We start from the raw sequence: 27,998 nt of genomic DNA on the forward strand, positions 1-27,998 counted from the left end.
CTATATTATTATTGCTGCTTTAATTGAAGGGATGGGACCACAGTTGGGCTAAGAGCGATTCATTGTTCAGATAAACATCAGTCTCAGAGGCCATGAGATTTCAAAGGAGCGAGCAGTCAGCCATAGCTCAAAGTAGTCACAAGTTCTTCCTTACAAGACAATACAGAACTTTTTAACCTAATGGACAGTTGTCACTAAGTTTATTTTGCTTTTTAAACTTATTTTTACTTCTCTTACTTTATCTTATCTTTACTTACTTCTACTGCACTCTGGATACTTTTATCCATTACACATACACACAGATGCTTCTGTTACAACATCTAAACTCTTAGCTTACTCTATAGTTACACCCCTATGTTATAACCCCTTCAACATCTTATCAATACAGTTTCTCACTTAAAGCATATTCTTATTTATAACTATAGAAACATAAGTTTATGATTTTTCTGCTTAATGTCTGTGCACTTTATTTTTGCCTTCTTCCAAGGCTGCAAATCAAACCCTCCTGTGTCTGTGGAAGTTTCTATCTTTTCTTTTCTCACAGAGATACTTTCTATAAAAGAGATACATATTAAAGAAAGACTTTGTATTAAAAAAATTAAAATTACTCATTTGGATGTGGTGAAGCTTAGAGGTCACAGCTAGCATCTGACTCCTCCATGCTGCTCAATTCCAATCGTGGCATTCTGAACTTTAGTAATAACACTACTCTGAGTTTGTTCACTTTCTTTTTGAGTTGGTGTTGTAATGAGTAAGTTATCTGTATAGTAGAAAATTTTTAACTGTGGGTGTTTTTGTTGGGTTGGAGACAAAGCTCTGGTTACAAAATATTGACAAATAGTAGGTGAGTTTTTCATCTCTTGTGGTAAAACTGTTTAGTGATACCTTTGTAGTGGTTTTCTTCTCTTGATGGTTGGAACTGAAAAGGTAAATTGAGGAGCACCTTCTGGATGTAGTAGGATGTTGAAGAAAAAAATTTTTAAGCTGATGATAATAAGAGGCTAATGCTTTGGAATCATCCCTCTTTCCTCACAGTGTTAAGAAAAAAAAAATACAACTTTATAGTCCCATATTTCAGTAAGACTCTTCTAAGAAAAATCCTTAACGTATTGCAAGTATCTGTGGAAGTCTCCACCTTTCCGTTTGTCCCGGGAGCAGCCCGAGGCGGAGGGAAGAGCACCTACCTGCGCTCGAGGGCCGGGCACCAGCGGCGCTCCCCGCAGCCCTGCTGCCACGCGCGGGCGGCGCGGCTCAGCGCCTGCACGCACGGCTGCCGCAGCCCCTGCACCGCCAGCTCCTGCGCCACGCACACGTTGGGCCTGCAACACAGGAAGGCAGGGATGGGAGGGACCCAGGGCACCCAGGGGATCCAGGAGGGGTCTCAGCTTTAGCTGGGTGTGTATTCTGTTGCCATCTGTCAGAGGTGGGGCAGTTCTGTTCATTGGGCAGTTTTTCTTTATCTCTCCCACAACCAATCCTCCCTCCAGGAGATCTCTTCTGTTCATGGGCCATTAATTATTAATTATCTTCTGTTCATGGCCAATGAGTGTCCCTGCATGGCTGAGAAAATTCCATCATCCCTTGGGAGATGCTCTGCCCAGGGGAGGAGCCAAGCATTCCTACCTGGATACAATCTGACCTGGGACTAGCACAACAGCCTCTGCCCCCTGCATTCCCAGAGGAGCAGCTTTCTTCCCCACTGCATTCCCAGAGGAGCAGCTTCCTTCCCCCTGCATTCCCAGAGGAGCAGCTTTCTTCCCACTGCGTTCCCAGAGGAGCCCAGGCCCATCTCCCCCAGCCCTGGAACTCCAGAGGAAAACTCCCCCCTTGTGCAGGATCCTGCTCCAGCAGAAGCACAGCTGGCACTGCAGGAGGGCTGAGCCACCCTGGGATGGGACTGCTGCCACCTCCCTGACCCACAAGCTTTCAGGTCAGATTCTAACTCTGTCAGTAGATTTTTTTTTTCTTTGTTTGTACTACTGCATTTGGATTTTAATTTTCCTAGTAAAGAACTATTAATTCCTATTCCCATATCTTTGCCTGAGAGCCTTTATTTTCAAAATTATAACAACTCGGAGGGAAGGGTTTACATTTTTTAATTTCAAGGAAAGCTCCTGCCTTCCTTAGCAGACACCTGTCTTTTCAAACCAAGACAGGGGGCACAGCTGCGAGGGGTGCAGTGCTCCCACTGCCTGGATTTCCTGCTGGCAGGGCAGGAAGGGCTTGGGCAACCCCCTGCATCCACCTCCTCAATGAGTTAAATCACTGCAGGGAAAAGAAACGGTGCCAGGCCGACCAGCCACAGGGGTGGTTTCATGCTCATTCAGTGCTAAGGGCTGTGAGGCTAATTCCAATAAATCAAAGAAATGTACTTTGTTTCTTTTCTAATCCTAACTCTTTCTCCATGCACAAGTCAGTGGGTTTAACTAAGGATGAAGAGTGAGACATTTCTCCTTGACTCCATGAGCCACTTGGTATTTGGGGCTGCTTCTGCTGCTTCCAACATGACCCACAGTTTCTTAGAGATACTTTATATTAAAAAAAAAAAAAAAAAAAAAAAGGGGGGGAAAAAACTAATTTGGACGTGGTGAAGCTTAGAGGTCACAGCTGGCATCCGACTTCTCCAAGCTGCTCAATTCCAACCCCGGCGTGCTGGCACAGGGCTCCAGTGCCCTGTCCAAGAAATCCTGAAAGTAACTGTCAGGGCAGGAGCACAAAACCCTAACGTGGGGAGAAAAAGCCACTTATTCCAAAACCTTTATCTTCTAAAAGACACGCTTTTTTTAAAAGAATGAAACCCCTCGGGGAGGGCGGCTTGGAGTCTGCACCCCACCCCACACCAGCTCCATGGACAAAGGGAATTACAGTGATCCCCTGGCTCTGAGAGACCATCTTCTGGCAGGAGGCCAAATTTGCAAGGAAGTTTTCCAGAGCAGCCAAATGATTAACACCAAACTGTAACTGTAAAATGTAATTAAAAAGAGCAGCCTACGTGCTGCTGGAGTAACAGCAGCGGGCAGGGAGGAACGTGGAATAAGAAAGATTCGTGAAGTGAAATAAAAGCAGCAGGTCTTGGAAGAAAGGGCAAAGTATTCACACAGGAATCATCTCTGCCATTCCGACAACAGTTTCAGATAAACCAAGGAGTTCCCTCTTACAAGAAAAGACTATCCACATTTTCAATTTTCTATTCCCTTTTCTGCACATCTAATAGTAAATAAAGAAACCCACAACAGCTTGCTCCCCTCTGCCCCTTCACTCTCTGCTCTTCGCTTCACCCTTGATTTGAAAACACTGCATTTGGCTCCTGCTTTTCCATTCCCTGCCCGACAAAACCCCTCCGGAACTCTTTCTTCCTACTCACATGTGGGGCTGCAGTTTGCTCCCAGCAGCCAGCGGAGACATTCGCAGCGCCACGAGGAGTGACAGTGCCACGGCAGGAAACTCCATCGCAGCCGCTCCTCTGGCTCCAGGTGCTTCCAGCGGTTATCCCGGGAATCCCACAGTCTCCTCCAGCACAGCTCCACGCTTCCTCCTCCCCACAGGCTCCTGCTGCCTCCTGCTCCCTGCTTGCCAGTGTCCCTCCTTGCAGAGGACAAAGTTATCGGAGCACAGGGGAGTCCTCGCAGGGGGAGAGCGGATTTATCGCTCCTGGATGCTTCCTCCCTCTCGAATTCCGCTCAGCGAGTTTCTTCACTCCGTTGGAAATGACAGTGCAGGTTGCAGCTGGATTTTCTCCCAAACCAAACCTGGCTTCTCATGCTCGTTTGCTCGCAGTGAAATGCACTGAAGTGATTTTTCCTTCTGGGATTTGCTTCCTGACAAAGCTCGAGGACCTGGGGGCTCGCAAGACCTGCGTTGTGCCCAGCAGCGCAGCCCCATGTGGGCTGAGCTGCTCCGGAGCTGCGATCCCCTTCCCAAGGCACTTTGAAATCCAGCCCTCGGCGAGGGGAAGGAGAAGGAGGAAGGAGGGGTGCTCTTCTGGCAGGAGAATCTCACCTCCCAGGGGCTCTTCCCGAAGCAGGCAGGGTGATCCTTCACTCCATCCACAGAGGTGCAGGCATCCTCCTGCCGCAGCTCCGCACCTTCCTCCGGAGGAACTCCCGCACACACACGCACCGGAGCGGCTTCCCTCGGTTCAGGGGAGTAACAAAACTTCCCCCTGCCTTTCCCAGGTCCAGCTCCTTTCCCTCACATGCTCTCTTGCCTCTTTCCTCGCTGTCAGTCAGAAATCCCTCCCACGAGCTGTGCCCAGCCCCGAGCAGAGGAGGGGGAGGCCCTGCTCGCAGGGATGGAGCAGCGGTGCTTCGGGGCTGGTTCTCCACAGGCAGCTCTTCTGCACTACCCAAGGCCAGCTGCGGACACACCACCCCAAACCCCTTTCCCAGAAGCTCGAAAAACATCCCACAGAGATTCAATCTTCCCCATGCACTCCAACAGATAACAAAATTGATTGCTTCCCAAGGAAATTCTGCTGGCAGGGACACCTCCAACTGCTCACAGCAGCCGGCACAGCGGGATGGGGAGGAGGAGAGCAGGGATGCTGCACTAAACATCTCAAGCACCTGCCAGCAAACCCTCCCCAAGGGTCAGGAGGAACCAGAGCAGCAGCTGGGCACCTCTGAGCTGCCCCGGGGCCCTCCAGAGTTCACTTGGCCTGGGGCAGGTGCTGATTTCCATCAGAGAAGCAGGATAAGAAGGAGGAAGGCTAGGATAGTTTCACGGACATATTTTGTGGCTGAAGGACAACCATTAATCAAGACTAAAGTCCCCAAGGGCCATGCCCAAAAGCTGATGGCTCTTGGAAAAAACTGAAGCAGCTGCTCCTTACAGCAGAACCCTCCCAAGGTCACAGCAGTGACATAAATTCTCAAGTAAGAGAAAAGAGCAGGTGAGGGGGTTAATGCTTCCACTTAGCAGTAAAATATCAGCCAAGCCTAACGGATGGGAAGAAAACATCATTCATTCTTCCTTGATAAGAAAGGCAGCTACACAAAGATGTTTTATAACAACAGAGCTCCAGGATACAATAAATCCAGGTCTTTTTCTATCTGGGATTAAAAAGTTAGAACTTTCTTACAGTAGGAAACAATTAGACTTCCAGGGATTCAGTGGGCAGAGCCGGGAGTTGGGCTCCCTCTCCAGGACACGGCTCGAGGCCAAGGATGGGGATTGATGGGTCCAGCCACAGCTCCCACGCTGCCTCTGGTGACAATCCTGGCTGTCACACAGGTGGGACACAACTCGCTGCAGGGTCCTGGCGTGGCCACTCTCCCAGCCACAGCCACCGCAGCCAGGCTGCCTGCAGGGAGAAGGGGAAGGTCCAATGGGAAAAGCTGTGCTTTGAGGAGTGACCCAGCACAGACTCAGCTCTGCAGTCCTTTGAAAGTCCCTCTAAAGCCAGTAGTGAGGTTTCCCACCTAAAGAGGCCCATGTGAGCAAGGGCTGTGGAGAGTGGGGGATTCATGGGACATGTGAAAGACAGATATCTGAAACCCTACCCTGTCTGTGAAGTCAATTTAGTATGTTTTCAATTTTATATAATTTCCCAGCACAACCGCCCGCCGAGGATGTCATCCTCTGGCTCTGTGAAAAACAGCCCTGAAAGTGGTCCAAGATATGACACAGTTCCATAAATACTGATGATAATACCTGCAGTCATGCCAGAGACCACAGAAACTGAAACATTAACATGCCATTCATTCCCCAGCATTATTTAATCTTCACTATCAAGTGTGCTGGATGTGATATGGGCTCCAGGGCTCTCCATGCACAATCCTGTCCCTATTCCACACTGCTCTGGTACCTTCCTGAGCTCTGTCCTGATCATATTTAAGGATCTTGCACATCTGACCTAGACCTGTTTCACAGCAGCTCTGCCTGGCCTCTGTAGACCCACAGATCTTGTTCTTTTATGGGTATATGAGTCTTGCCCAGACCACCTGGGCAGAGCAGAGCATCATTTTGGCTGAGCTCAAGGCCTCCCACTGTACGTTGTGTGATGTGTGTGGGTTCTTGTCTTAGCCCTGAAAATCCCCAGCAGGGCTAAGACAGGGCTCATACACTGCTGGGTGTGCAATGATGGTGACACCTGGGACCTCATACAGCCCCGGGTGTGTGACAGCAACAACACCTGGAACCTGATACAGCTCTGGGCAGGGGATGGTGACAGCACCCACCATCCAGTACAGCCCCACGTTTGTGATGGTGACAGTAACCTGTAATTGGTGCAGCCCGTGTGTGACAACGATGGCATCTGGTACCTAACACAGCTCTGAGCAGGCAACAGCACCCACCAGCTGGTACAGCCCTGCTGTGCGATGGTGACAGTGACTGACACCTTGTACAACCAGATGTCCGATGGTCACAGCGCCTGACACCGCCCTGGCTGTGACACTGATGGTACCTGATGTCGCTATAGGACACGTGAAAGCACGACACGAGCTACCTGCTGTTTGCAAGGTAAAGAAGAAAGTTTATTCTCTGACTCTGACCTTTATACTATCCCAAAGGTGACATTGGATTGGAGAGTGAATGGGCCACCTCTCCAAAGACATTGGACAAACTACTAGTACATTAAGTTTCTCCACCCCCATAAAAGAATGTAAACAATATGTTGTTTACAGAAATTGTGTGGGAAAGTTCTCCAACAGAATGTAAACCCAGAAGGCTTTAGAAAATCTTAAGAATCAGGGTGACATCCAGGTACCTCAGCATCTCTGAGCAAGCGATAGTGAAGCACCCAGGGCTTTGTGCGGCCCCGGAGGCCGCCGATGTGTGACGACAACAGCCGATAGCAGGGCCAGCGTCCCTCATCCCGCATCCCGCCGGGTACCGGGTACCGGCCGAGCATCCCGGGCGGGGCTGCAGTGCCGCCTCCCGGCGCGGCGCGGAGCGAGAGGCGGCCCGGCCGCCGCGCTCCGCCCCGGAAGGCTCCGAGCGCCCGCCCGGCGCCGCCGCGATGCTGCAGCTGCGGGACGCGGACGAGTCCGGCCCGGCCGGCGGCCCCGGCAGCCCCGGCAGCCCCGGGGCCGCCACGCTGGTGCCGGGGGCAGCCGGGCCGCCCTTCCAGCCGGCCGCGCCGCCGGCCCGGCAGACGCTGCGGCCGCTGAGCGTGCGGAGCGCGGGCCGCGCCGGCCGCCTGCGGCAGTACTTCGTGTTCCGGGTGCGCGCCGGGAGCGCCGCGGGCCGGCCGCGGGGCCCGCCCGCACTGCCTGACCTCTGCTTCTCCCCCGCAGCCCGGCACCATCGAGCAGGCGGTGAGCGAGATCCGCGTGGTCGTGCTGCCCGCCGAGGACGGGGAGGTGCAGAGCGTGTGGCTGCTCACCGAGTGAGTTCCGCGGGGATGGGACGGGCGCTCCGGGAGGGGGAGGCGAGAGCCGGGGCAGCCTCGGCCCCGCGTTGTTGGGCCAGAGCTGCGCAGCCCACGGCGCTGTTCTCTGTTAAACCTGGTGAATATTAATCCGCCTCCAAGGCCCGGAATTGCTCAGGCTGGCTGCAGCCATCATTATAGCATTATTTCGTTATAACCAGACCAACACTCACTCCCTACTTGAGCCTTTAAGAAATCCAGTCCCACAGAGAACCCACTCCTGCAGTAAAGCGTGGGCATAGCTTTAAGAAACTGTCCCCTGCAGTAAAGCGTACATAGCTTTAAGAAACTGTCCCAAAGCCCTGTGTGTGCGGCAGGGCACAGACCCTCAGCCCTGCACTGGCCCTGATCATACAAGGCAAAGTAACAGAAAATACAGCATCACCAAGACTTCAGATTTGTTCTCCTCAGCAATTCTTTCTGCCAGGCTCTTGAGTGTTTCTAGCCAGGAGCCAGAACCACTTAAAGCTCAGTGCTGTTCTCTCCCCAGAATCGATCACTGGAACAATGAGAAGGAGCGCCTTGTCCTCATCACGGACTGGTCCCTCCTGGTCTGCAAGTACAACTTCATCAGCCTGCAGTGCCAGCATGTGACCAGGATTGCCCTCAGTGCCGTGGACACCATCTCTGTGGGGGAGTTTGTGTTCCCACCCAAATCTCTCAACAAGTAAGCAGCCACAGGCAAGAGATATTGGGAACAGATTGAGCTGTCAGCCTGACCACTGGAATGGTCAGAGAATTCTTCCTTTTGTTTGCTTAACTTTGCAAACAATTCCTGAAGCTTTACTAGAAGACCTCAGGGTAGCTCTGCTGGTTTGATGGGGTGGTGAGTACAAACAGCAAGTTGCTCAAAGACTTTCAAGATAAGATGAGAAGATTTGGGTGCAGAAACTCCTCACCATTACATAATGCAGTAAGTAGTAGCACTACCACCTTAGCATGAGTAGAAAGCTGTGAGTGGCAGGTCCCCTGTACACTGGAGCTGTCACATGCTGTGAAGGATGGCCAGGGTGTCCCAGGTGCTTCACCTTCTTGCTCTTAGCTCGTAAGAATGTCCCTTTGCACATTCCAGGGACTGAATTACTGCATTTCTTGCCTTCAGTAAAATTTACTATCATTTATATTTCAAGTGAGCTTCTGGTTCCAAGTAGGTCATTTCCAGACAGAACATTTTTAGGTAACCTTGCTCAGAGACAAGTTTTACCCTGTTCATTCTGCACTGTCAGGAGGGAAGGTGTCGGTATCCGCATCCAGTGGGACAAGCAAAGCCGAGCCTCCTTCATCAACAGGTGGAACCCCTGGTCCACCAACATCCCCTACGTGACCTTCACCGAGCACCCCATGGCAGACGCTGACGAGAAGATCTCGTCCCTGTGCCGGGTAAGGACCCGCTCCAGGCAGCTCATTGAGCTCGTAGGGTAGACACAACTTGGATTACTTTTTAAACAATACATCGATTAATCAAACAAAATCAGTTACATCAGAGGTACAATTTGGACCTCCATCTCCCCAGTCTCCAAATTTTGACTTGTAAGGTGGCCCTACTGCCTATTTTTGCCAGCCACACATAACTGGCTGAAACACAGAGGAAGCCAAAACTGAAGGTAAAAAGTCCTGTAAAACCCAGAAGCAAATGGATCTTGGGCTGTTTCTGCTCTTACTTACCTGACAGGCTTATGGTCTTTTCATCTAGGACTGCCAGCTAATTAACAGACAGTTTAATTGCTCACTGAAAATCTTGACCAAGGTGGTTCTCAGTTCTTTCTGTAACAGCTGCTTCCCTCTGAAGGTTTGCCTAAAATTAGAACACTATTAAGCATAACACATCAGTGAGCAGGGCAGAACCAGAGTCAGAAATAAACACCTGGTCACTGATAAATCTTTCCCTGTTTAAGTCACACATCAGCAGTGTCCTGTGTGAAATTAACTGAATCACTGAGGTTAAATATCAGACTGTGACTATCGCAGCCCATAGAGCCGTGACAGCTCCAGCTTTAATGCTAATCCTTCACCATTCCCTATCAGCAGCTGCTTAACAGTTTACAAATAATGCAAAAGCAAGGTGATTTCTTTTCTTCCAGCTGGAAAACTTTCAAACACAGCTGATCCAGGCTGTGAAGAAAGCCCACAAGGAGCGCCCAGCGCCAGGAAGCACTAACGGGGTGTTGGTGCTGGAGCGGCCCATCCTCATCGAGACCTACCTGGGACTGATGTCCTTCATCAACAACGAGGCCAAGCTGGGCTACTCCATGACAAGAGGCAAAATTGGATTTTAAACCCCCTGTGTATCAGCTATTCAAGGGCAAGTGAGTTGCTGGTGGTGCCCTGGAGAGAGGGTGCTGAGGGCAGAGCACGTGATAAAGCAAAGTCACCAGGGGAAGGAAAGGAAAGGAAAGGGGGACATTGTAGGACAGTTCCCAGTTGTTTGGGGAATGCACAGGTTGCATTTGAAGCAGGGTGGTGTCAGCCTTGTATTTTGTACCTGATTTACAGCCCCCACTGGTTCTTATGCAGGGTGTGTGGTGTGTTCTGTGTCCCAGTGCCTGCTCTTCCCAGTCCATGAAGTGCCATTGGAACCTGCTGAAACCCCCAGTGCACAGCAGAACCTTTGTGCCACGGCCCCGCTGTGTCCCTGTGTACGGTGTCAAATCCTGTCGTGTGCTTGGGACTGCTTTGTGTCGTTTAAGAGGAATTGCTGTTCCAATCACTATGATCTCAGTGCTCTGATTAATGCCTGTTAGGAATTTTCAAAGCTGTCAGTCAGTCTTTAACTGTATTTGCTAGCTTTTGCTAAAGCTGCACTGTTCCACCTGCTCAGCAGCAGTTTGTGAACTCAATATGCATTTCTGAGCTTCTTGTAAAAATCCCTCTAAGAACCTACTCAAACTTCCTCTCTACTTCTGTTCCTCTGCTGCAGCTACAGAATAAAGACTGTTGTGAGAGAACGTTGCCAAAAGCCTCACAAACACGTTTGCCTTCAAAGCTGTTCTTTGTAGAACTAAAAAGGAATTCTATTTTGGTTAGCTTGATACTCTCAGCCATTTTTCTTAAATCCACTCTAGTTTGGGCCAGACTTTTTAATGGAGACAGAGAAAACTTCCAACACTGTGTGTCAGCCTTGGTTCATACATTCCTGCACTGAACCTCTCATCCAGGGATGAAATTCAGAAGCAGCCCAAGAGATTACAGCTGTAATTGCTCAGGAGGTGACTAATAAGCTTTTTCCTTGTGCATGACCTTCTCTCCATGCCCTTTCATCAGAGCATTTATTTGCTGGATGAACACTGTGCTGCAGTGGTGGGGTTTTTGACCTTAATGTAGGTGGGTGTTTGTGAAACTCCTGTTGCAGTCAGTCCTGAATCCAGCTTTCCAAGCTTCTCCATGCATTTTCTAAGTTACTTGTTCAATTTTCATTAACCTTGCAGTAAAGTTAAAATTTCAAGTCTTACTTGGTATTTGTTCTTCATTTTCTGGAGACTGAGGCTGTGAGATTAGGTAATAAAAGAAAAAGCATCCAGTGAATTCCTAAACAAGAAATTCCCTCTTTGGAAGGCCAAGGAGGAAGGATATCCAACTGCTCCTTCCCTGCCAAACCATCCCCTCCTATTTGGCACCAGAGCTGGGACAAAAACTCCCATTTCAGTTACCTGTAATTCAGCATCTTGAAGTGTCAATTGTGATCCCTCTGGCAAAGATTCCATGTAATAAATCCACGGTGGCCCAGGCACAGTTACTGTTACCCAAAATTATTTGTGTGCAAGTAACAGTTTCCTTGTGCTGGGATAAATCACTACATCATCACATCACTGATCACTCTGAAACAGACTTTCAAGTGCAGAGGTGCAGGTTTATAGTTTGTAACTATCAAAATATTTATTGGAAATAGAAAATTTAAATAACAGCTATACATTATATATACACAGAGCTACAGTTTTAGAAAATAAGGGTTCAGAGTTGAAAAAGATCAACTCCCTCAAGATTCAGGTTTTCTTGCAATAGACACTCATTCCTTACATTTCACTTGCTACATCACTTCATTCAAATGCAGTCACAGTATTCCACACACTGAGCTTGGAGCTCCTTCAAATAAATAACTTATAAATACAAACACTTCAGACTGGGCAACAGATTTTCACTCCTTTCCTCTTTCTTCCTCAGACTTGGGAGCAGTTTTAATGCATTTTAGTTATTTTATTTTACCTCTTCTCTTTCCAAGTAACACACACAGAAGTTGTCCTTACTCAGGAGCAGCATGGAGTCCCCACTGGAATGCCAGGAGAGAGACGTGATCTGGAAGTCACCTGGAGGAAGAGATCAGAGTGTGTCAGCAAGGAGCTGGCAGCCCATCCTCCTGCTGGAGGAAAGGCAGCTGGAGTCAGCTACACAAATCCCTGCAGGCCCCGTGCTGTCCCCGAGACTTTTCCTGTGTCTCACTATTAACTCCTCTTTTCCTGAGGGAGAGAACACCCATTTTTAAACAGCTCCAAGGACACACCTGAGCTATCTCCAGCATAACACTCAGATCAATTTATAAATGGAATAATATTTTTCACTGAATCTGGATCTTTGCTTCTTTTCTGTCAGGGCTGGGATTAAATTGTGAGATGGTATTTCTTGTTGGGATCCAGATGTTTATTCTTATCTCTCTTATAGTCTTACAAACCCCAAGTTCCAGAGCACTTCACTCTAACAAACTAAAAATGGAGCTGTATCTCTCTCTCTACAAGACCTTTTATGGATAAACTGTCCAATTAAGAAATGACACCTAAATTATTTTTATTTTTAACCCAATGACAAACCACCATTGGCTCACAATGTGGACTTTTTGTCCAATTACACAATACCACCCAAACCCATGGAGGAGAAGGGGAAAAGGAGAGGAGGGGGAAAAGGGGAGGGACCAGCCTCCACTCCAAAACCTCCACCTTGCTTTATATATATTACTATATTCTAAACCCTCAAACTCTATAAAGTTTTCCACCCTGTGGTATCACACACTTCTATTCAAACTCCACACCCACAATCCCAGTTCTATCATTCCATTTTGGAAGCCTCCATGGCCTCAGGTCAATGCAGTGTTCTCTTGGGGCTCAGTGCCTGTCAGCACAGAAAGTCTAAAATTCTCAGCAACCAAGTTTCCAACAACTGAGCAGCTGCTGAGGGGTTGTGGCAGCTGCTGCTCACCTTCCCCAGGCACCTGCACGACAACACAGCCAGCTGGGGACCACAGGTACACTCTGCTGCTGCCCGTGCACACAGCCAGGCGGGGCTGGCAGGGGTCCCACTGGAAACACTGGATGCTGCACAGCTGCTCCAACACCACTGCCAGCTTCAGCTTCCTGATGTCCCAGATCCACACAGCGTTGGGAATGTTATCTGCAGAGGAAGCAGCAGCTGTGTGATAGCTGGAGGATAAAAGGATCATGTGTGTTTTTTTCTAAATGCACAGGAATAAACACATTCGTATGACACAAATCTTTAGGTACGCCCCAGGGTTAGCACCACTTGAGTTTTGCCAAGCAGAGCCTTCAGGAAATATTGCAAAAGAAGGTAAAAGTGGTCTAGTCCATATCCCAGTCCTTCCCTGGTTTTTATCACACTAATCTGTCTGATGGGTTTTACACCTGACCCAGAGCTTTGGCATCCAGGCACAAACAGCCCCTCAGGACCAAAGGGAAAAATGGAACATTAATTCCATGATTTTCACTATTCAAGAAGTCAGAATTCCTCCTGCTATAGGCTGTGCAAAGTTCTGTCTTTTAAGAGACCCAGGCTGTAAGTGGGAAGAATTTTTTCATTTTCAATACAGTGAGCTCACACAAACTTGAAGAAATATAAAACCCCCCTATTTCCATTAAATACAGAGATAAGGCTGAGTTCATGCCCTGATCACCAGTTAACACACACTAGAAGATAGGCTGGGATTCCTCTGTAGTTACATATCTCACAACAGAGCTGATTCTACAGAGCCATGACTCTTTTTATAGTGTAAAGGATCACTTCTGCTAAGGAAAGCCCCCACATGCCCCACATGGTTTCCCCTCTAAGGCAGGGCACTCGGAACTTACCATTTTTGGTTGCCAGGAAACAGTTATCTGCACTGAAGGCCAACATCCCAACTCCCACTTTGGGATTTGCCCTGTCAGCAACTGGTTTGATGTACTGTAAAGAAACTGGCACCTGGGAAATGTCATCTGGAACGGGAAATAAAAGCATTTCACTAAGTGAGCCTGGATGGACAATGCAATTACATCCAACTGTTAAAACCCCTCATCTCTGAAGTGATAGGACCATAATTTTACTCTTCTCCAAGATGTTCTAATCAAAATTTCAATTGCTTTAAGATACTACATCTTCACACAGCCACCCTACTATTATTCCTGCCCTCCTGCAGAAAAGGAAGGGCTGGAAATTCAGGCAAGACTGAGATTAAATCAGGAAAATTAGGAGAGTAATTTTTCTACACGTTTTAACTAGTATTTCAAATACTGTCAACCAAAGGTGATTTACAGTGCCACAAAGACTGAGACTGATTTTTACTGCCCTAGAGAACATCCAGAGGATCTGTTCCGCTGTCCAAGGGGCAGAGTTCACCTACAATGTTTATTTAAAGACTTCCCAAGACAAACTCAAGTGTCTGGTTTGAGTAAACATTGGCTTACATTTACTCTGTGTGCTGAAGAGAGAACTAGCCAATTCTCTTGTTGGAGGGAAAGAAAGTCTCTCTGTGCCAACAGTTGGGGATTTCTCCACTTCTTTATACACAATCTACAAAAAAACAAGTGAGAGCTCTACAGAAGGGCCTCGGAGACTTTGGACATGGGGTGTTACCAAAAACCCACATCCCACTGGCTCATTTGCACATTTAGTACATCTCAGTATCCCCTGGTTCATGAGCAGAGGAAAGGGCTTCAGTAGGCAGATCTGGAATCCAGTATTCCCAGGGAATCATGGGCCACTTGGAACCATGATCAGGAAAAACACTGAAGAAAAAGCCTGAGGGAGTGCACCTTGTTCATTATTTCTGACAGCAAATTAAATCATCCCCATTACAGTGGGAACATCTCATTTTTACAACCAAAAATCTTTAATCGGATTCTGTCACAAAGAAAGCGCATTGCTGCAGAAGGAAAATAGCAAAAATATTTTAGTGTGCCTGCAACATACTCCCAAACACAAGCACCAGGATAAAACACAGCAACTGCAATTCCTGTCTGTGTAGTGGAGATTAACAGAGCTATTTCCATTTGTTTTCCATGACATATTTTACACCTAACTGGAAGTTAAGGCATTTTTCAGCCATGAAAAGCTTTGCTGAGGTGCTTTAATGGCTTGTGCCTGGCTTCTGGTTAAGAGGCAGAGTCATGTGAATATTGTAGGCCTATAATCCACATACAGACTCTTCCAGGAGGTCTGTTCAGGTCCTCTGCAATGGCAAACAGCACCACACACTGTTCTTGTTAGCTCCAGGGATGAGATCAGCTCAGGATTTTGGGAACAGCAGCTCTGCACCTGCTGCCAACAGCCCAGAATCTGTCAGACCTTGCAGGTACAGGTATAAGGGATAAAAATCAATGCTGACAGATGTTCCAGGAAATGCCCTTTAGGTGAGCTGGATGAGCCTGTCCACACAGGATGGAAAATCTGAACACAGTCCAGTTCCAGCACTGTTTAAAGTTATGAATTGTATGAAGCTGAGACAAATCTCTCCTGTTCAGTTTTCCAGTTTGCCATCGCCTGCACACCCAAATCTGTAATGCAGCCACCACCTACACCCAAAATACATTGGCACACAACAGGAGCATCTGAGACTCCATTACTGCTAAAGAGAGACAATCACAGACACATATTTCATCAAATTTGAAAGGATTCACACATTTTTGTTACATTCCCACATTGCAATTTCCCAAGCCCTGGCAGATAAAAAAAGGAAAAAATGTCTCCAGAATAAAATGGATTAATCAGCATCTTTCAGATACAAACAGCAGTACCCAAGCTCTGCTAAGGTCTCCATGGATTTGGGATCCACACTTACAGTCTGTTTGCTGGCAATGGTTGCTGGATGCTCAAGTTCTGTGATCTTCTTCCACGTCACGTGGTTCAGGATACGCACCTGGCTCAGGAAGCGTGGCAAGGCGAGACTGTTAGGGCAAAGTTCTTCAAATGATTTAGATAAAAGAGGCAAGAAACACTTCTCACCTTTTCATCAAAGCTGCCAATGGCCAGGAACTGGCTGCTGGGACTCCAGGCAATGGATTTGATGCCCAGGGGCCACTCGTAGGCGCGGTAGGAGGAGAGCAGCCGCCCATCAAGGGAGTACAGCAGCACCTTGTACTGAAACACAGCACAGCCACTCTAATCCAGAAACGCTGCTAGAAACCACAGGCAAGCAAATCATCCTGCCAAACTCTGCCTGCTTAACATGCAGCAATCAAATACAAAGGTACAAATGATCTCTTGTCTATGAGTTAAGAGGCTTTGTTGCTCTATTTTTGGATGAGTACTTCCAGTAACTGTAAAATCACTGTTCAGTGCAATGTCAATAAAGCTGTAGAAGACTCTTACACTCTTCCATTATTCTTCTTCCATTATTATTTCAGTAGTAGCTTCTGCAATGTTTACAATTTTTTTGCAAAATAAATTAGAAATAATTTGCTGTCATTGAAGATTTAAAGAACAGCGACATCCACTTGCAAGGACACCCATCTCCAATATAAGCATAATATTTAACAAAAGCTGGACTCACACCCTTTTATGTTCAAAAGAAACATTTTAAGCACTAATAATTTTAGTCACTGCTTTATGTATGATGGCCAAAGACCAGCTTGAGCTCTACAAGAAAATAATCTGCTTTTCCTCTTACCTCCAGGCACGTGTCCCACACTGCCAGCACACAGCCATTGGGAGCCCATTCAATCCCAAACAGATCCTGGGTTTCAGTGTCAAAATGCTGCCCACAAAAGAGAAACCACGAAACCATTTGAAACGTGTCAACAAATCCTGTTGTATCCAAGTTGACAGAATGTTCAGTTTTAACCTTTCAAGGGCTACCACAAACACAAAAGAGCTTTTTGTCTGCCAGAGTAGCAACAAAAATATTTCCTCTTGTAATACATGCTGCATTCAGTGGATCTTTGATCCCCTCCACAGAAAAGCTAAAAGTTTCCATACCTTCAAATGAACAGCATTTCATAAGAAAATTAAATTAGTTACACTGAATCAGTCAAAAATCCAAGAAGGCTAATTCCTTGTCTTAAAGCCCAGTACAGGATCTGTACTGGGATCCCTTCCAGTAAGGAAGGGACCTTACAGCTATCCTATTGAAAAGATTCCCACATTTTTGTTACATTTCCAGGTTGCAATTTCCCAAGCCCTGGTAGAAAAAAAAAAAGAAAAAAGTCTTTTTTTCTTAGTGGATAGTGGAAGGGCAGGGACACCTTCCACTATCCCAGGTTGCTCCAAGCTCCATCCAACCTGGCCTTGGACACCTCCAGGAAGGGGACAGCCACAGCTTCCGTTACAAGGTTCATTAGGGACGAGCTCTGGAACATGACAAACATTTAGGAACATTTCCCAAATTTTCTCTCAGCTTCTGGTGAGGCTCAGAATTCCCAAATTAGAGGTGACACAAGATACAGATAAGTCCTTGGTGAGGTTTAATTGCTCAGATTCAGCCTGTGGCCAATGCCACCCTTGATGGGCTGATCCCATGTGTGAACAGTTTGTATCACATGTCCCAAGTACCAAGCACTTCTATTCTCTGTGTTTCTGATGGAGTAGTGTGCAATATGTGCAGGTAACGTCCAGAGGAGAGTGGGAGCAGAGGCAGAGCTCACCCTGAGGAGCTGCCAGCTTCTGCACACGAAGATGCTGATGAAATCCTTGCAGTCGCGCCGCTCCGCCACGGCCATGTACCGCCCGTCCTTGGTGAAAGCCACCCCTGCCATGGGACAGATTAATTAAAACTGGCTTAAATAGAAATCAGGCAGCAAGGCAGAAGAGCTGATGAGTTTGAGCAAGGCACAGTTACTCCCAATTCAAAGCAGAACTAAAAGAGGAGACAGAATCTCTTCACAGAAGGTCACATTAATCAAGGCAAAGCACAGTGAAGTTACTGATTCACTGTGTCAGCAATTTTTAAGCTCAGAATGTACAATTTCTCAGGATGCAGAGCTCTAGCATGCTTCAAAACACATCTAACCACTGACAGTTGTTATATAAACCCAACAGATTTCAAATAACCACTTCATTTAGCCTGGCTAAAAGGATCAGTTATGCAACCATCAGGTCTCCACCAACTCTCAGGCATTGCTCCCCATCCTCCTGGATTTTATATGGAATACATAATGGATACAAGCCTTGGGCAGGAAATTGCTTACCACAGCCATGTGGTCTGACAGCCCTGACACAAGCTTCCCTTTCCAGCCTTTCCATATGCAGAAGATGACAAAAGTCACTTTGGATTAATGTTTTTCATGGCGAGCACGTCCAGCATAATTTAATGTCTTAAAAAATCCCTCAGGGGCAAACACAACACATGTGAAGAGCAGGCACATGGGTCTGCTGGAATCCCTCACTCAGACACCACAACCTGGCTGCAGGTGCTGCTCAGAAGGGATGAGACCAGACCCTGCTCCCAAAAATGGGGTTTGTGGTCACATTAAAGTCATTTTCCCTTTCTGCCACATTAAAGGACCATTCCCAGCTAGGTGTGTGACACTTACCTTGCTGGCATGCTTTGGGATACTTGATGTAAGACACAGACTTGGTGCACAAAGACCACACTGTGATTCGCAGCTGGCACAGAGACAGGGAGCAGTTTTGGTTATTTTTGTAGATTAAAAAAAAAAAAAAAAAGAATTAATAGGAAAACATCAACCTAATTCAGCAACACAAAGTGAATCAATGAACCTTCTGTGATTAATTAATTCTGCAGCTATTTTGTATAACACAATAACCTGGGAAGCAGCTATGAGGAATTCTTTCCCAATTTCTGGCAGTTAGCAGGGAATTTTCCCCAAGCTTACATAAGTACTCTAGATGGGGATGCAAAATTCACACCACTGATATGAAGAAAACCTCTTCACAAACACTGAAGTTCCTGACATTAGCATAAACATCTTCCCAATCTATTGCCCAGAGTCACTTTGCAGTTGGAAAAACAAGATTCATCACAGAATCTGGAGGAGAGATGGGGAGTTTCCTGCCTTTATTAATGGATGATAAGTTACAACCCCTTCAGAACACTGTATCCCTTGGGGAAAGGCTATCAAGCATGAATATCGAGCTGTATTTTACAACATTTAGAAACCCTTAGCTTTGATGGCTGGCTTGTGTTTTGCTCTTCCCTCCTCAGGCACACACAAGGAGGCACCCTTACAGAATTACTGAAAAATTCAGACACCCAAAACCTGCTATGCAAAGCGAGGCTTTACACTGGTGTTTGGGGGATTTCTGGAGAACTGTGCCTCCACAAGCACCAAGGCAGCCCCAGCCTCCCCACAGCTCCCCAAGGTCACAGCTGCACTCCAGGCTGTGCCTTGCCATCTGCACATTACCCAATTAAAAACAAATACTCCCTCTCCCTTAGCAACGGCAGCCCCAGACACATGGGCATTCACCAGGATGGCACGTGAACCTTTGCATTTGGAGCTGGAGCAAGGAATGTTTCCAGGGTCAGGTTTTTCACTTGTGCTTTCCTGCATTTTACTGCCCCAAGGAACAGCTACAGGTAGGACTTTTGCCAGTGAAGCACCTCTATCACAAAGGTGCCTTTCCCTGAACTACTGAACACCAAAATTATTTCTGATCCATTATGTAAAACACCAGCATTGTGCCCATTTCCTCCTCCTCCCACACCCCACACAGCCCAGCAGCACCCCAGCAGTCTCAGGAGGAAGGTTCTCCTAGACCTTTTTGCAGGTTTGTCCTCAACACACCTTTTCCTTCCCTGAAGGACCTGGCACTGCTCAATGGTGACAAAGGATGCTGAGGGAGCAGCCTATGGATCTGCTTCACTGGTAATCTGCAGGCTCTGTGTTGCAACAGAAGCTGAAGGTTTTTTCCCTTGCTGACATGATCAGTTTTGGTGGGAAGCAGAATTCAAGGGATTTACAGGGTTCAAACCAAGTTTCAGAATCCAAATAAACACTGCCTCCCCATCAGAGATCCACGGAATCCCAAACAGACCCTTCTGCCTTACACGTCAGGAAAATTCTGAGATTTGAAGAAGTAACACAGAAATATTTTTCCATGGAATCACAGAATGATTTGGGCTGGAAGGGACATTAAAGCTCATCTTGTCCCAGCCTCTGCCATGGACACAGACACCTTCCAGTAGACCAAGCTGCTCCAAGCCCTGTCCAACCTCACAGGGAAGGAACCCTGCCCTCTGTCAGTGGCAAGCCATTCCCCCTTGCCCTGTCACTCCAGGCCCTTGGAAATTGTCCCTCTCCATCCTTCCTGTAAGTTCCCTTCAGGCACTGGAAGGCCACAGTGAGGTCACCCCAAGGTTTCTCCTCTCCAGGTGAACAATCCCAGCTCTTTCACCCTTCCTCCCAGCAGAGCTGCTCCATCCCTCTGATCATCCTGGGGCCTCCTCTGGACTCTCTGCAGGAGCTCTAGGTCCTTCCTGTGCTGGGACCCCAGGGCTGGAGGCAGCTCTGCAGGTGGGGTCTCACCTGGGCAGGGCAGAGGGGCAGAATCTCCTCCTCTAAGTTCAGCAGCTCCTGGAGGAACCCATGAGATGAATTAATCAACTTTTATCCCTGGGGCCACTCACTTCCGGCCACCCAAAGCCAGCCTTGTCAGTCTGCTCCTCAGGCAAGATTTACTTTAAAAATACCAACACAATGCCTCCACACATTCCTCTGCAGCAACTGCAGCACTGAAATGCTGCCGGGGACTATTAATTGCAGCCCTAAATGCACTGGCTGCCCTGCCTCCCCTGAGCAAAACACACAGCACACATTCTCCAGCCACTTAATACAAGCTTAGCAGCTGCAGGCTTCGAATGCTGAGGGCTGGATCATCATTTTTCCTGACAAAGGCATCTGAGTGCTGCTACTCAGCCTCATGAACAGCTCTCCTGGCCTGCTGGGCATCAAACACACTTCCATCCTGGACCACACTGGCTGCTCCAAACCTCAGGAGGCAACACCTTGCTGCTCATATTGAGCTCAAGAGCACACAGATCCCTGGAAATGGGACACAGCACATCCCATGTTGAGTTACCACTGTCACCTCTGCCCTGCCTGAGGCCCAGCCAGAGAAAAGGCAAGGCCACCTTTGTTTCAAAGTATTTCTGCATCCATCTGTGCTCCATCATGGAGGCACAGAATCATTTAGGATGGAAAAACCCTCAAAGGCCACTGTGTCCAACTATTTCCCCAGCACTGCCAAGGCCACCATCAGACCACGTCCCCAAGTTCCACATCTAAATGTCTTTTAAATCCCTCAAGGGATGTTGACTCCACCCCTCCCTTGAGGGGGTCTGTCTCATTGCTTGACAACCTTTTCCATGAAGAAATTTTTCCTAACATTCAACCTAAACCTCCATTTGGTGTAAAAACAGCAGCTTTTCCAAGAGGGTCGAGCTTTGTGATTCCTTAGGGAGGACAATAATGGTTTTCCTGTTCTTCACTGCTGAGCACATGCTCCTGGCACTTGATCACAGTGTCATCACACCCTGATACTGCTTAGGGGGCACTGCCTTGCCCTGTGTGCCCCAAAACATGGACAGCAAACCACCCCAGTGCCCCTGCAGCACTGGGGAGAGCCCACAGGGCACAGCCAGCACACATTTCATAGCACAGTCACACACACAAAAACACACCTGCAAAAACCCAGACTACAAGTAAACAAGATGCCTCTAAGCAAATGCAAATAAGCAAAGCCCTCATCTTCAATCCATCTATCAGCCACAACACACCTTTAACATCTAACAAGATCACAGAATCACAGATCATCTTAAAGATCATCTTGTTTCAAATCCTCTATTCACAGATTCATTGAGGTTGGGAAAGATTATCAGGATCATCAAGTCCAATCCAACCTGTGCCTGATCCCTGATCCTTGTCACCCATCCCAGAGCACCAAGTGCCACCTCCAGGCATGGGGACTCCCACCACTCATCTCTCTGGGCTGCACCTTCCAATGCCTGACCACCTTTTCCATGAAGAAATTCCTCCTGATGTCCAATCTGACCCTTCCCTGGCTGAGTTTGAGGCTGTGTCCTCTCATCCTGTTGTTCTCTGTTCAACTCCACTCTCTCCCCTGCAAGGGCTGCAGGCTCAGAGGGAAGCACACAGATATATTCTATTAATTCCACTGTAACTTCTCATCCAAATCACAACATTATGGTTTGGTCTAGTGCTAGGAACATTCAAAACCAAATAATTTTGATTCTTGAAAATAGGATCCTTTTCTGTTGTTCCTTTTGCGCCCACTCAGACATTCCTACAGAAAAACTCACATTATGTGCTTAATGTATGGATTTCACACCCCCTTCCCTTTACACTGTGTTTACAATTGAATTGTGACTGAAAGGGAAAACCTTCATATTCCCACCTGGAACATTCCACAATCTCATTTAAATTGCCAACATAAATGAGATGAAGAAGATTAGAAGGATTATGTCACAGCTTGCAGACAGGATCAGGAGCAACAGAAACACCAAACACAGAGGGTGAGAAAAGAAACCAAACGCTTCAAAAATGACAGGAAATTTCCATTGCTGCTCGTTGCCTTTTGCAGGGAATTCATGGAGAAGGGACAATTGGTTTTATACAAGGAGAACAGCCCATGGTTAGTTAAATCTACAGCAAGCCCTTCTCCACTGCTCCTTTTTGGGGTACTTTGTCTTCAGCATAGATGACTCGATTGAGTGGAATTGTCAAACTCAAATCCTCATGATAATGGTGTCTGAGAAGTTTTCAGCTGTTGTTTTGCAGTGGAAAAACAAACCAAAAGCAGAAGCATTTTTAAAATAGCCTAAAAGCAGCTGAGAAATAAAAAGTATTTAGATGGTAACGTGATAAACAGTCTCCAGCGCCGGGCCCAGGACCACGGCCCGATGTTGACAGCTCCAGGCAGGTGGAGGACTGGTGATTTTCAGCAGACAAAAACACACTTTTAAACAACCTACAGCTCAAATGACTGTCAACTCTTGTCCCAGACTTGACTGGGTCACTCGGCCCCCTTACATAGCAGTGTCTGTCAGCACCGGATTTCAGGAGATTATTCGGAGCACATTCCTCGCCAGGAAGCATTTTTCAGCCAACGCAGCCACGCACAGTTACCAAGGATCAGCTGGGATACACACAGAAACACACACTTTTCCCTGCTGCTGGAGTTCCAAAGAAGTCCTTAATGCTTAAGGACTTGAGATGGAATGAGACAAAGTACAAAGTATGTTGTTTATAAGCACAGCTCTTCAGAGAAACACTCCAGAACATCTTCACACTATCTATCCCAAAACATGAGGAAGCAGAGAATCACAGAATCCCAGGATGACTTGGGTTGGAAGGGACCTTAGAGCTCATCTTCTCCCACCCCCTGCCACGGGCAGGGACACCTTCCTCTAGACCAGGCTGCTCCAAGTCCTGTCCAGCCTGGCTTTGAGCACTTTCAGAAATGTGAAGAGGATTCATTTGCTTTCCTTCAGATCCTTCACCTGCAGCTGATGGTTAAGCTCTACCTGTGCCTGTAAATTCTGGTGGAATAATGGCATTGGAAGGAGTCACATGGGGTTCAACACTTTCCACAGGACACACTGATAATGTGAAACTGCCTCTCAGAGTGGATTTCAGTAGAGGAGGAACACTGACCACAGAGAAACCCTACAAATTAGCTGATGAATTCCAAGTGTCAAAGGATGGTGCCAGACTCCTTTTTTTAGGTGCCAGTGACAGGACAAGGAGTAATGGCCATAAACTAAAACACAACAAGTTCCGCCTCAGCATGAGGAAGAATTTCTTTCCATGGAGAGTGGCAGAACACTGGAACACCTTCCCAGGGAGGGTGTGGAGTCTCCCTCTCTGGAGACATTCCAAACCCACCTGGATCAATTTCTGTGTCACCTGCTCCAGACCCTGACTTGGCAGGGCGGTTGGACTGGATGATCTCCAGAGCGCCCTCCCAACTCCAACTATTCTGGGATTCTGTAATTATTTTTCTGAGCAACTAGTAAGTACAGGTTGCTAGAAAGAAATTAGCACAACCATAACCTTTAAAAAAACTCAGGAAATAAGAAAGTTCCTTGGGAGCTCTCAGTGGAGTCCACACATTGACCTGAGGAATAAGGAGTGGTTACTTGGTGCTGTTTGGAAGTGACCAAAGCCCAGCTGAGCTGGCTGACAGGGAACCCCCAAAGCCTCCAGGCAATCACTGGATTTGATAACACACTGATATTAAATATCTTGAGCACTGCCCACATCCATCCCCCCAGACTGTGGATTTAGCAGGGAGGGAGTAAACACAGCTCCAACCAGGGCCCAGCCCTGGCAGCTGTCTGACAACAGCTAATTTAGCAACCTGTTTACAGCTGGAAAGGAAACTTATCCCAACACAGATGCCAACTTGGCAAAGGCTTAATGAAATCCTCTAAGGTCAAACTGAGTTCTGTTGGGAGGCAATAAATCCTCGCTGGTCCACCCCCACATGCACGTGCCACGAGATCTTCTCTGGGAGCCTCAAGCAGCCCCAGCCTGCAGTTCTGCCTCCTCTGCTGCTGCCTGACCAGCAGGGATGGCTACACTGCCTCCAGGCTGGATTCTGGGCTTGTTTTTATATTTTATTGCTGCTATCAGGGCAATTCACACCTGGGAAAACCAAGGCCTAAATTTATCACTCCTATCTAGAGGGATGGAGGAGTACATACACACGGCAGAGTCCACAGCCATATCCCACTAACACTGGGATTTGCCCCAAAAAAGGGGGAATCTTGCACTGCAGCATGTAAATTTTGTGCTAACCAGTGTTATGACACAAGATCCTGTCATCTAAAACCCTTCCACAGGTTTGGAAAGAGTAAATACAAAAAGAAAATGTCTCACGTGCAGCTATTGGCTATTTTCTGACTATACATTGTTGTACTCAATAACAGGAATCATCAGCTCTAATCCAGAAGGTGGAAAAGTCAGAATCCACAAGTCTTCCAACAAACCGACCATCCACAAACCAATTTGGATTCTCCATTAGTAGCATTCCCCAATATAGGTCTTAACAAGCATTAAAGGTGTTATAATTTTAATTTCACAAGTGGTTCCACCAGCAGTCTGGCTCCTGTGCGTCAAATCAAACAACTGGGAAAGTATTTCCAGGATCTGGATCTAAATCTCATCTCACAGGTCAATAAGCCTATAAGTTTTAATTTAAAATCACTCTGAAACATTTATAGTTTATGGTTTGGGCTTTTTTTAACTGGAAACCCTGAGCTTTTTTTTACCGTGCAAGCAACATTGCTGTGATGAATGCCACCAAAATCAAAACCATCAGGATATGTTCTGAACCAAACAACTGTACCTTCAAATTTAAGTGTCCATTTTTTAGTGTTTCACTAGAAGCAAGAGGACAAAATGTTAGAGGAACAACAAACACAACAAACTGGAATTAACCCGAGTTACACACAGGAGTACAGAGCTGCATCCGTGCTCTCCACCACTGCTGCAGCTTTAAGGGCTTTGGGTTATTTTGGGAGGCAAAGGGCAGACAGCACCATCTGACACCGAGGGGAGCCAGCCTGCCCCCACACTCACATGGAACTCGGTGGTGTTGAGGATGTGACGCCCGTCCGGACTCCAGCATGAAGCCACCAATCCCGCGGAGCCCTCGTCGATCTTACAGTGCCAGTCCGGCTGCTCCAGGGACCAGACCTGGGGCAGGGAGCAAGCAGACAGAGCAGAAAGCATCAGCTCACCCACACCTCTGCTCGGAAGGGCTCCCTGCAGCTGCCAACAGGCTCCTGCATCCCGGCTCAGGCAGCTCAGCAACACCCAAGCACCCGCAGCCATGAAGGACTGGCGCTGGATCCCGCTGCAAAAGTGAGTCCCATACCTCTGGGTGGTCATAGAAATGGCAAAGGATGTGGGGTTGGCTTTTTCTCTGTGACAAATATGCTGAATATCCAACATCTAAATGGGTTTGGTCCATTTAACAAGCTTGCATGTTGTTTATTTCCTACTGCAGTAAGAAATCTCTGTTTTGCTAGATATTTTTATCCTAAATATTCTTTTTCAAACTAAGATGTTTGTCGTGGCTTTCAAAATCCTGGCATGCTGGGTTATCCTCAAAGTGTGTTATCAAGGTGCCTCAGCAAAGCCTCAGACTAGTGCTGTTAAGCTCTCACTCGCATCACACCCAAACTGGGAAAGTCCTGCCCTGCTTCCATCCTCACCTGGACAACGCCCCGCTTGTACATGGCACACAGGATGAACAGAGAGTCTGAGGACCACTCCAGGTACTGGATCTGATCCACACAGGTGTAGAGGTGGAGGATCTGCAGTGAGCTGGCATCCCGAACCAACAAACGGTGCTGCACACACGAGGCCTGGGGGGGACGGGGACAGGGCTGAGCTGGGGCAGGATCCTGGATGGAGCACCAGGGCTGTCCCTGCCAGGCTCGCTGTGATGCCAGGCTTAGCTCAGAGAGGGTCAATGCTCTGTTTCAATTTAAAAAAAAAATCCTCCCTGTGGGTGGTGAGCCACTGGTACAGATTGCCCAGAGATGCTGTGGCTGCCCCATCCCTGGAATTGTACACGGTCAGGTTGGACAGGGCTTGGAGCAACCTGGGATAGTGGAAGGTGCCCCTGAGTGTGGCAGGGGCTTTGAACCAGATGAGATTTAAAATCCTTGCACTCCAAACTGGTCTAGGATTCTGTAATTCTGTTCTATATGTGCTGAGCTCCACTGTGAACTGCAGTGAGAACTAACCCAGGGGAAAGGGGGTTTTACAGCAGTAAGTAGAATCCTCAATTCCATCACTGCTGGGTACGCAACGCCAGTTTTTAAAAAAATATTTTCTGTCTTATAACTTTTTTTATTTCACAGAACCCCTTATTTAATAGAATCCCTTAATAGTCTGGATTAGGAGGGACCTTAAAGTTCATTCAGCTCCACCCTGCCCTGGGCAGGGACACCTTCCACCACGCCAGGCTGCTCCAAGCCGTGTCCTTGGGCACTGCCAGGGATCCAGGGGCAGCCACAGCTGCTCGGGGCCCCCAGTGCCAGGGCTGCCCACCCAGGCAGGGAATTCCCCCCCAAGAGCCCATCCAGCCCTGCCCTCAGGCAGATGAAGCTGCTCTCCCCCGTCCAGCCCTGCCCTCAGGCAGATGAAGCTGCTCTCCCCCGTCCAGCCCTGCCCTCAGGCAGATGAAGCTGCTCTCCCCCGTCCAGCCCTGCCCTCAGGCAGATGAAGCTGCTCTCCCCCGTCCAGCCCTGCCCTCAGGCAGTTTGAAGTTGCTCTCCCCCGTCCAGCCCTGCCCTCAGGCAGTCTGAAGCTGCTCTCCCCCATCCAGCCCTGCCCTCAGGCAGATGAAGCTGCTCTCCCCCGTCCAGCCCTGCCCTCAGGCAGTTTGAAGTTGCTCTCCCCCGTCCAGCCCTGCCCTCAGGCAGTTTGAAGTTGCTCTCCCCCATCCAGCCCTGCCCTCAGGCAGATGAAGCTGCTCTCCCCCGTCCAGCCCTGCCCTCAGGCAGTCTGAAGCTGCTCTCCCCCGTCCAGCCTTGCCCTCAGGCAGTTTGAAGCTGCTCTCCCCCATCCAGCCCTGCCCTCAGGCAGTTTGAAGCTGCTCTCCCCCGTCCAGCCCTGCCCTCAGGCAGATGAAGCTGCTCTCCCCCGTCCAGCCCTGCCCTCAGGCAGATGAAGCTGCTCTCCCCCGTCCAGCCCTGCCCTCAGGCAGTCTGAAGCTGCTCTCCCCCGTCCAGCCCTGCCCTCAGGCAGTTTGAAGCTGCTCTCCCCCATCCAGCCCTGCCCTCAGGCAGTTTGAAGCTGCTCTCCCCCGTCCAGCCCTGCCCTCAGGCAGATGAAGCTGCTCTCCCCCGTCCAGCCCTGCCCTCAGGCAGTTTGAAGCTGCTCTCCCCCGTCCAGCCCTGCCCTCAGGCAGTTTGAAGCTGCTCTCCCCCGTCCCGCCTCTCCAAACCGTTGTGGAAAGTCCCCCTCCATCTTCCCCGGAGGCTCCCTTCAGGTACTACTTAATTTAAAGTCATACTTAGTTTTAAACAATTCGCCTAACAGATTACGATTAATTTAAGCTGACTCAGGTCTCGGTACTGCCCCTCAGCAGCAGCCTCAGGCCGGCATTCCCCGGGGCTCCATCCTCGCCCTCAGCCCGGCCCGGCCGCGCGGGGGCCCCGTGCCGGGCCGCACGGCGCCGCTGCCCGCGGCCGGCACTCACCAGGCATTTCCCGTCGGGGGAGAAGCGGCCCAAGAGCCCCGAGAGCTTGAAGGGCTCCGAGAAGTTCATGGCGGGCGCGGCGCCGCCGGGATTCGAACCCGCCGCGCTGCGGCCGCCCCGCGCCGCTCCGCCGGGCCCGCCGGAACGGGCGGGGCCGCCGCGGGGCACGCCGGGAGTTGTGGTCCCGCGCCGGCCCGGCAGGGGGCGCCCGGCGGCGGGAAGCGCGCGGGAAGGC

At 48.6% G+C, this 27,998-nt stretch overlaps 3 protein-coding genes across 7 annotated transcripts in view; 1 reads left to right on the forward strand and 2 right to left on the reverse strand.

Annotated features, from left to right (window-relative positions):
* The window catches only part of MEGF6 (multiple EGF like domains 6), an 89,222-nt gene extending 85,726 nt beyond the window's left edge, over nucleotides 1-3,496 (reverse strand). The window contains exons 1-2 of the mRNA XM_077788134.1: nucleotides 3,365-3,496; nucleotides 1,185-1,319 (exon numbers count right to left, since the gene is read on the reverse strand). Of these exons, the coding sequence (XP_077644260.1) occupies nucleotides 1,185-1,319; nucleotides 3,365-3,450 (221 nt within the window). The 5' untranslated portion in view covers nucleotides 3,451-3,496. The remainder of the gene's footprint in view (nucleotides 1-1,184; nucleotides 1,320-3,364) is intronic.
* Nucleotides 3,497-6,961: 3,465 nt separating this feature from the next.
* TPRG1L (tumor protein p63 regulated 1 like) lies at nucleotides 6,962-11,929 on the forward strand. Of its 4 annotated transcripts, none has more exons than XM_077788138.1 (6): nucleotides 6,962-7,165; nucleotides 7,239-7,330; nucleotides 7,863-8,039; nucleotides 8,599-8,752; nucleotides 9,454-9,678; nucleotides 11,589-11,929. In XM_077788138.1, exons 1-5 carry the CDS (start codon nucleotides 6,962-6,964, stop codon nucleotides 9,646-9,648), a joined length of 822 nt encoding a protein of 273 aa, XP_077644264.1. In that variant the 3' UTR covers nucleotides 9,649-9,678; nucleotides 11,589-11,929. The 4 variants fall into 4 exon arrangements, with proteins under 4 accessions (XP_077644264.1, XP_077644263.1, XP_021389954.2 ...); XM_077788137.1 differs by lacking the exon at nucleotides 11,589-11,929 and adding an exon at nucleotides 9,887-10,817; XM_021534279.3 differs by lacking the exon at nucleotides 11,589-11,929 and adding an exon at nucleotides 9,913-10,817.
* On the reverse strand, nucleotides 11,214-27,905 carry WRAP73 (WD repeat containing, antisense to TP73). 2 transcript variants are annotated; one of them, XM_021534277.2, is made up of 12 exons: nucleotides 27,764-27,905; nucleotides 25,767-25,919; nucleotides 25,129-25,245; nucleotides 18,097-18,169; nucleotides 17,209-17,312; nucleotides 16,236-16,322; nucleotides 15,572-15,706; nucleotides 15,408-15,485; nucleotides 14,035-14,140; nucleotides 13,441-13,566; nucleotides 12,557-12,748; nucleotides 11,214-11,673 (listed from the first exon to the last, which is right to left on the reverse strand). In XM_021534277.2, the coding sequence occupies exons 1-12, from the start codon at nucleotides 27,830-27,832 to the stop codon at nucleotides 11,564-11,566; spliced, it is 1,350 nt and encodes a 449-aa protein (XP_021389952.1). In that variant the 5' UTR covers nucleotides 27,833-27,905; the 3' UTR covers nucleotides 11,214-11,563. The 2 variants fall into 2 exon arrangements, with proteins under 2 accessions (XP_021389952.1, XP_077644262.1); XM_077788136.1 differs by lacking the exon at nucleotides 11,214-11,673 and having other exon boundaries at nucleotides 12,371-12,748.
* Between the last annotated feature and the right edge of the window lie 93 nt (nucleotides 27,906-27,998).

The sequence above is a fragment of the Lonchura striata genome, chromosome 24 (genome assembly GCF_046129695.1).
Source record: "Lonchura striata isolate bLonStr1 chromosome 24, bLonStr1.mat, whole genome shotgun sequence".
Taxonomy (NCBI): Eukaryota; Metazoa; Chordata; class Aves; order Passeriformes; family Estrildidae; genus Lonchura; species Lonchura striata.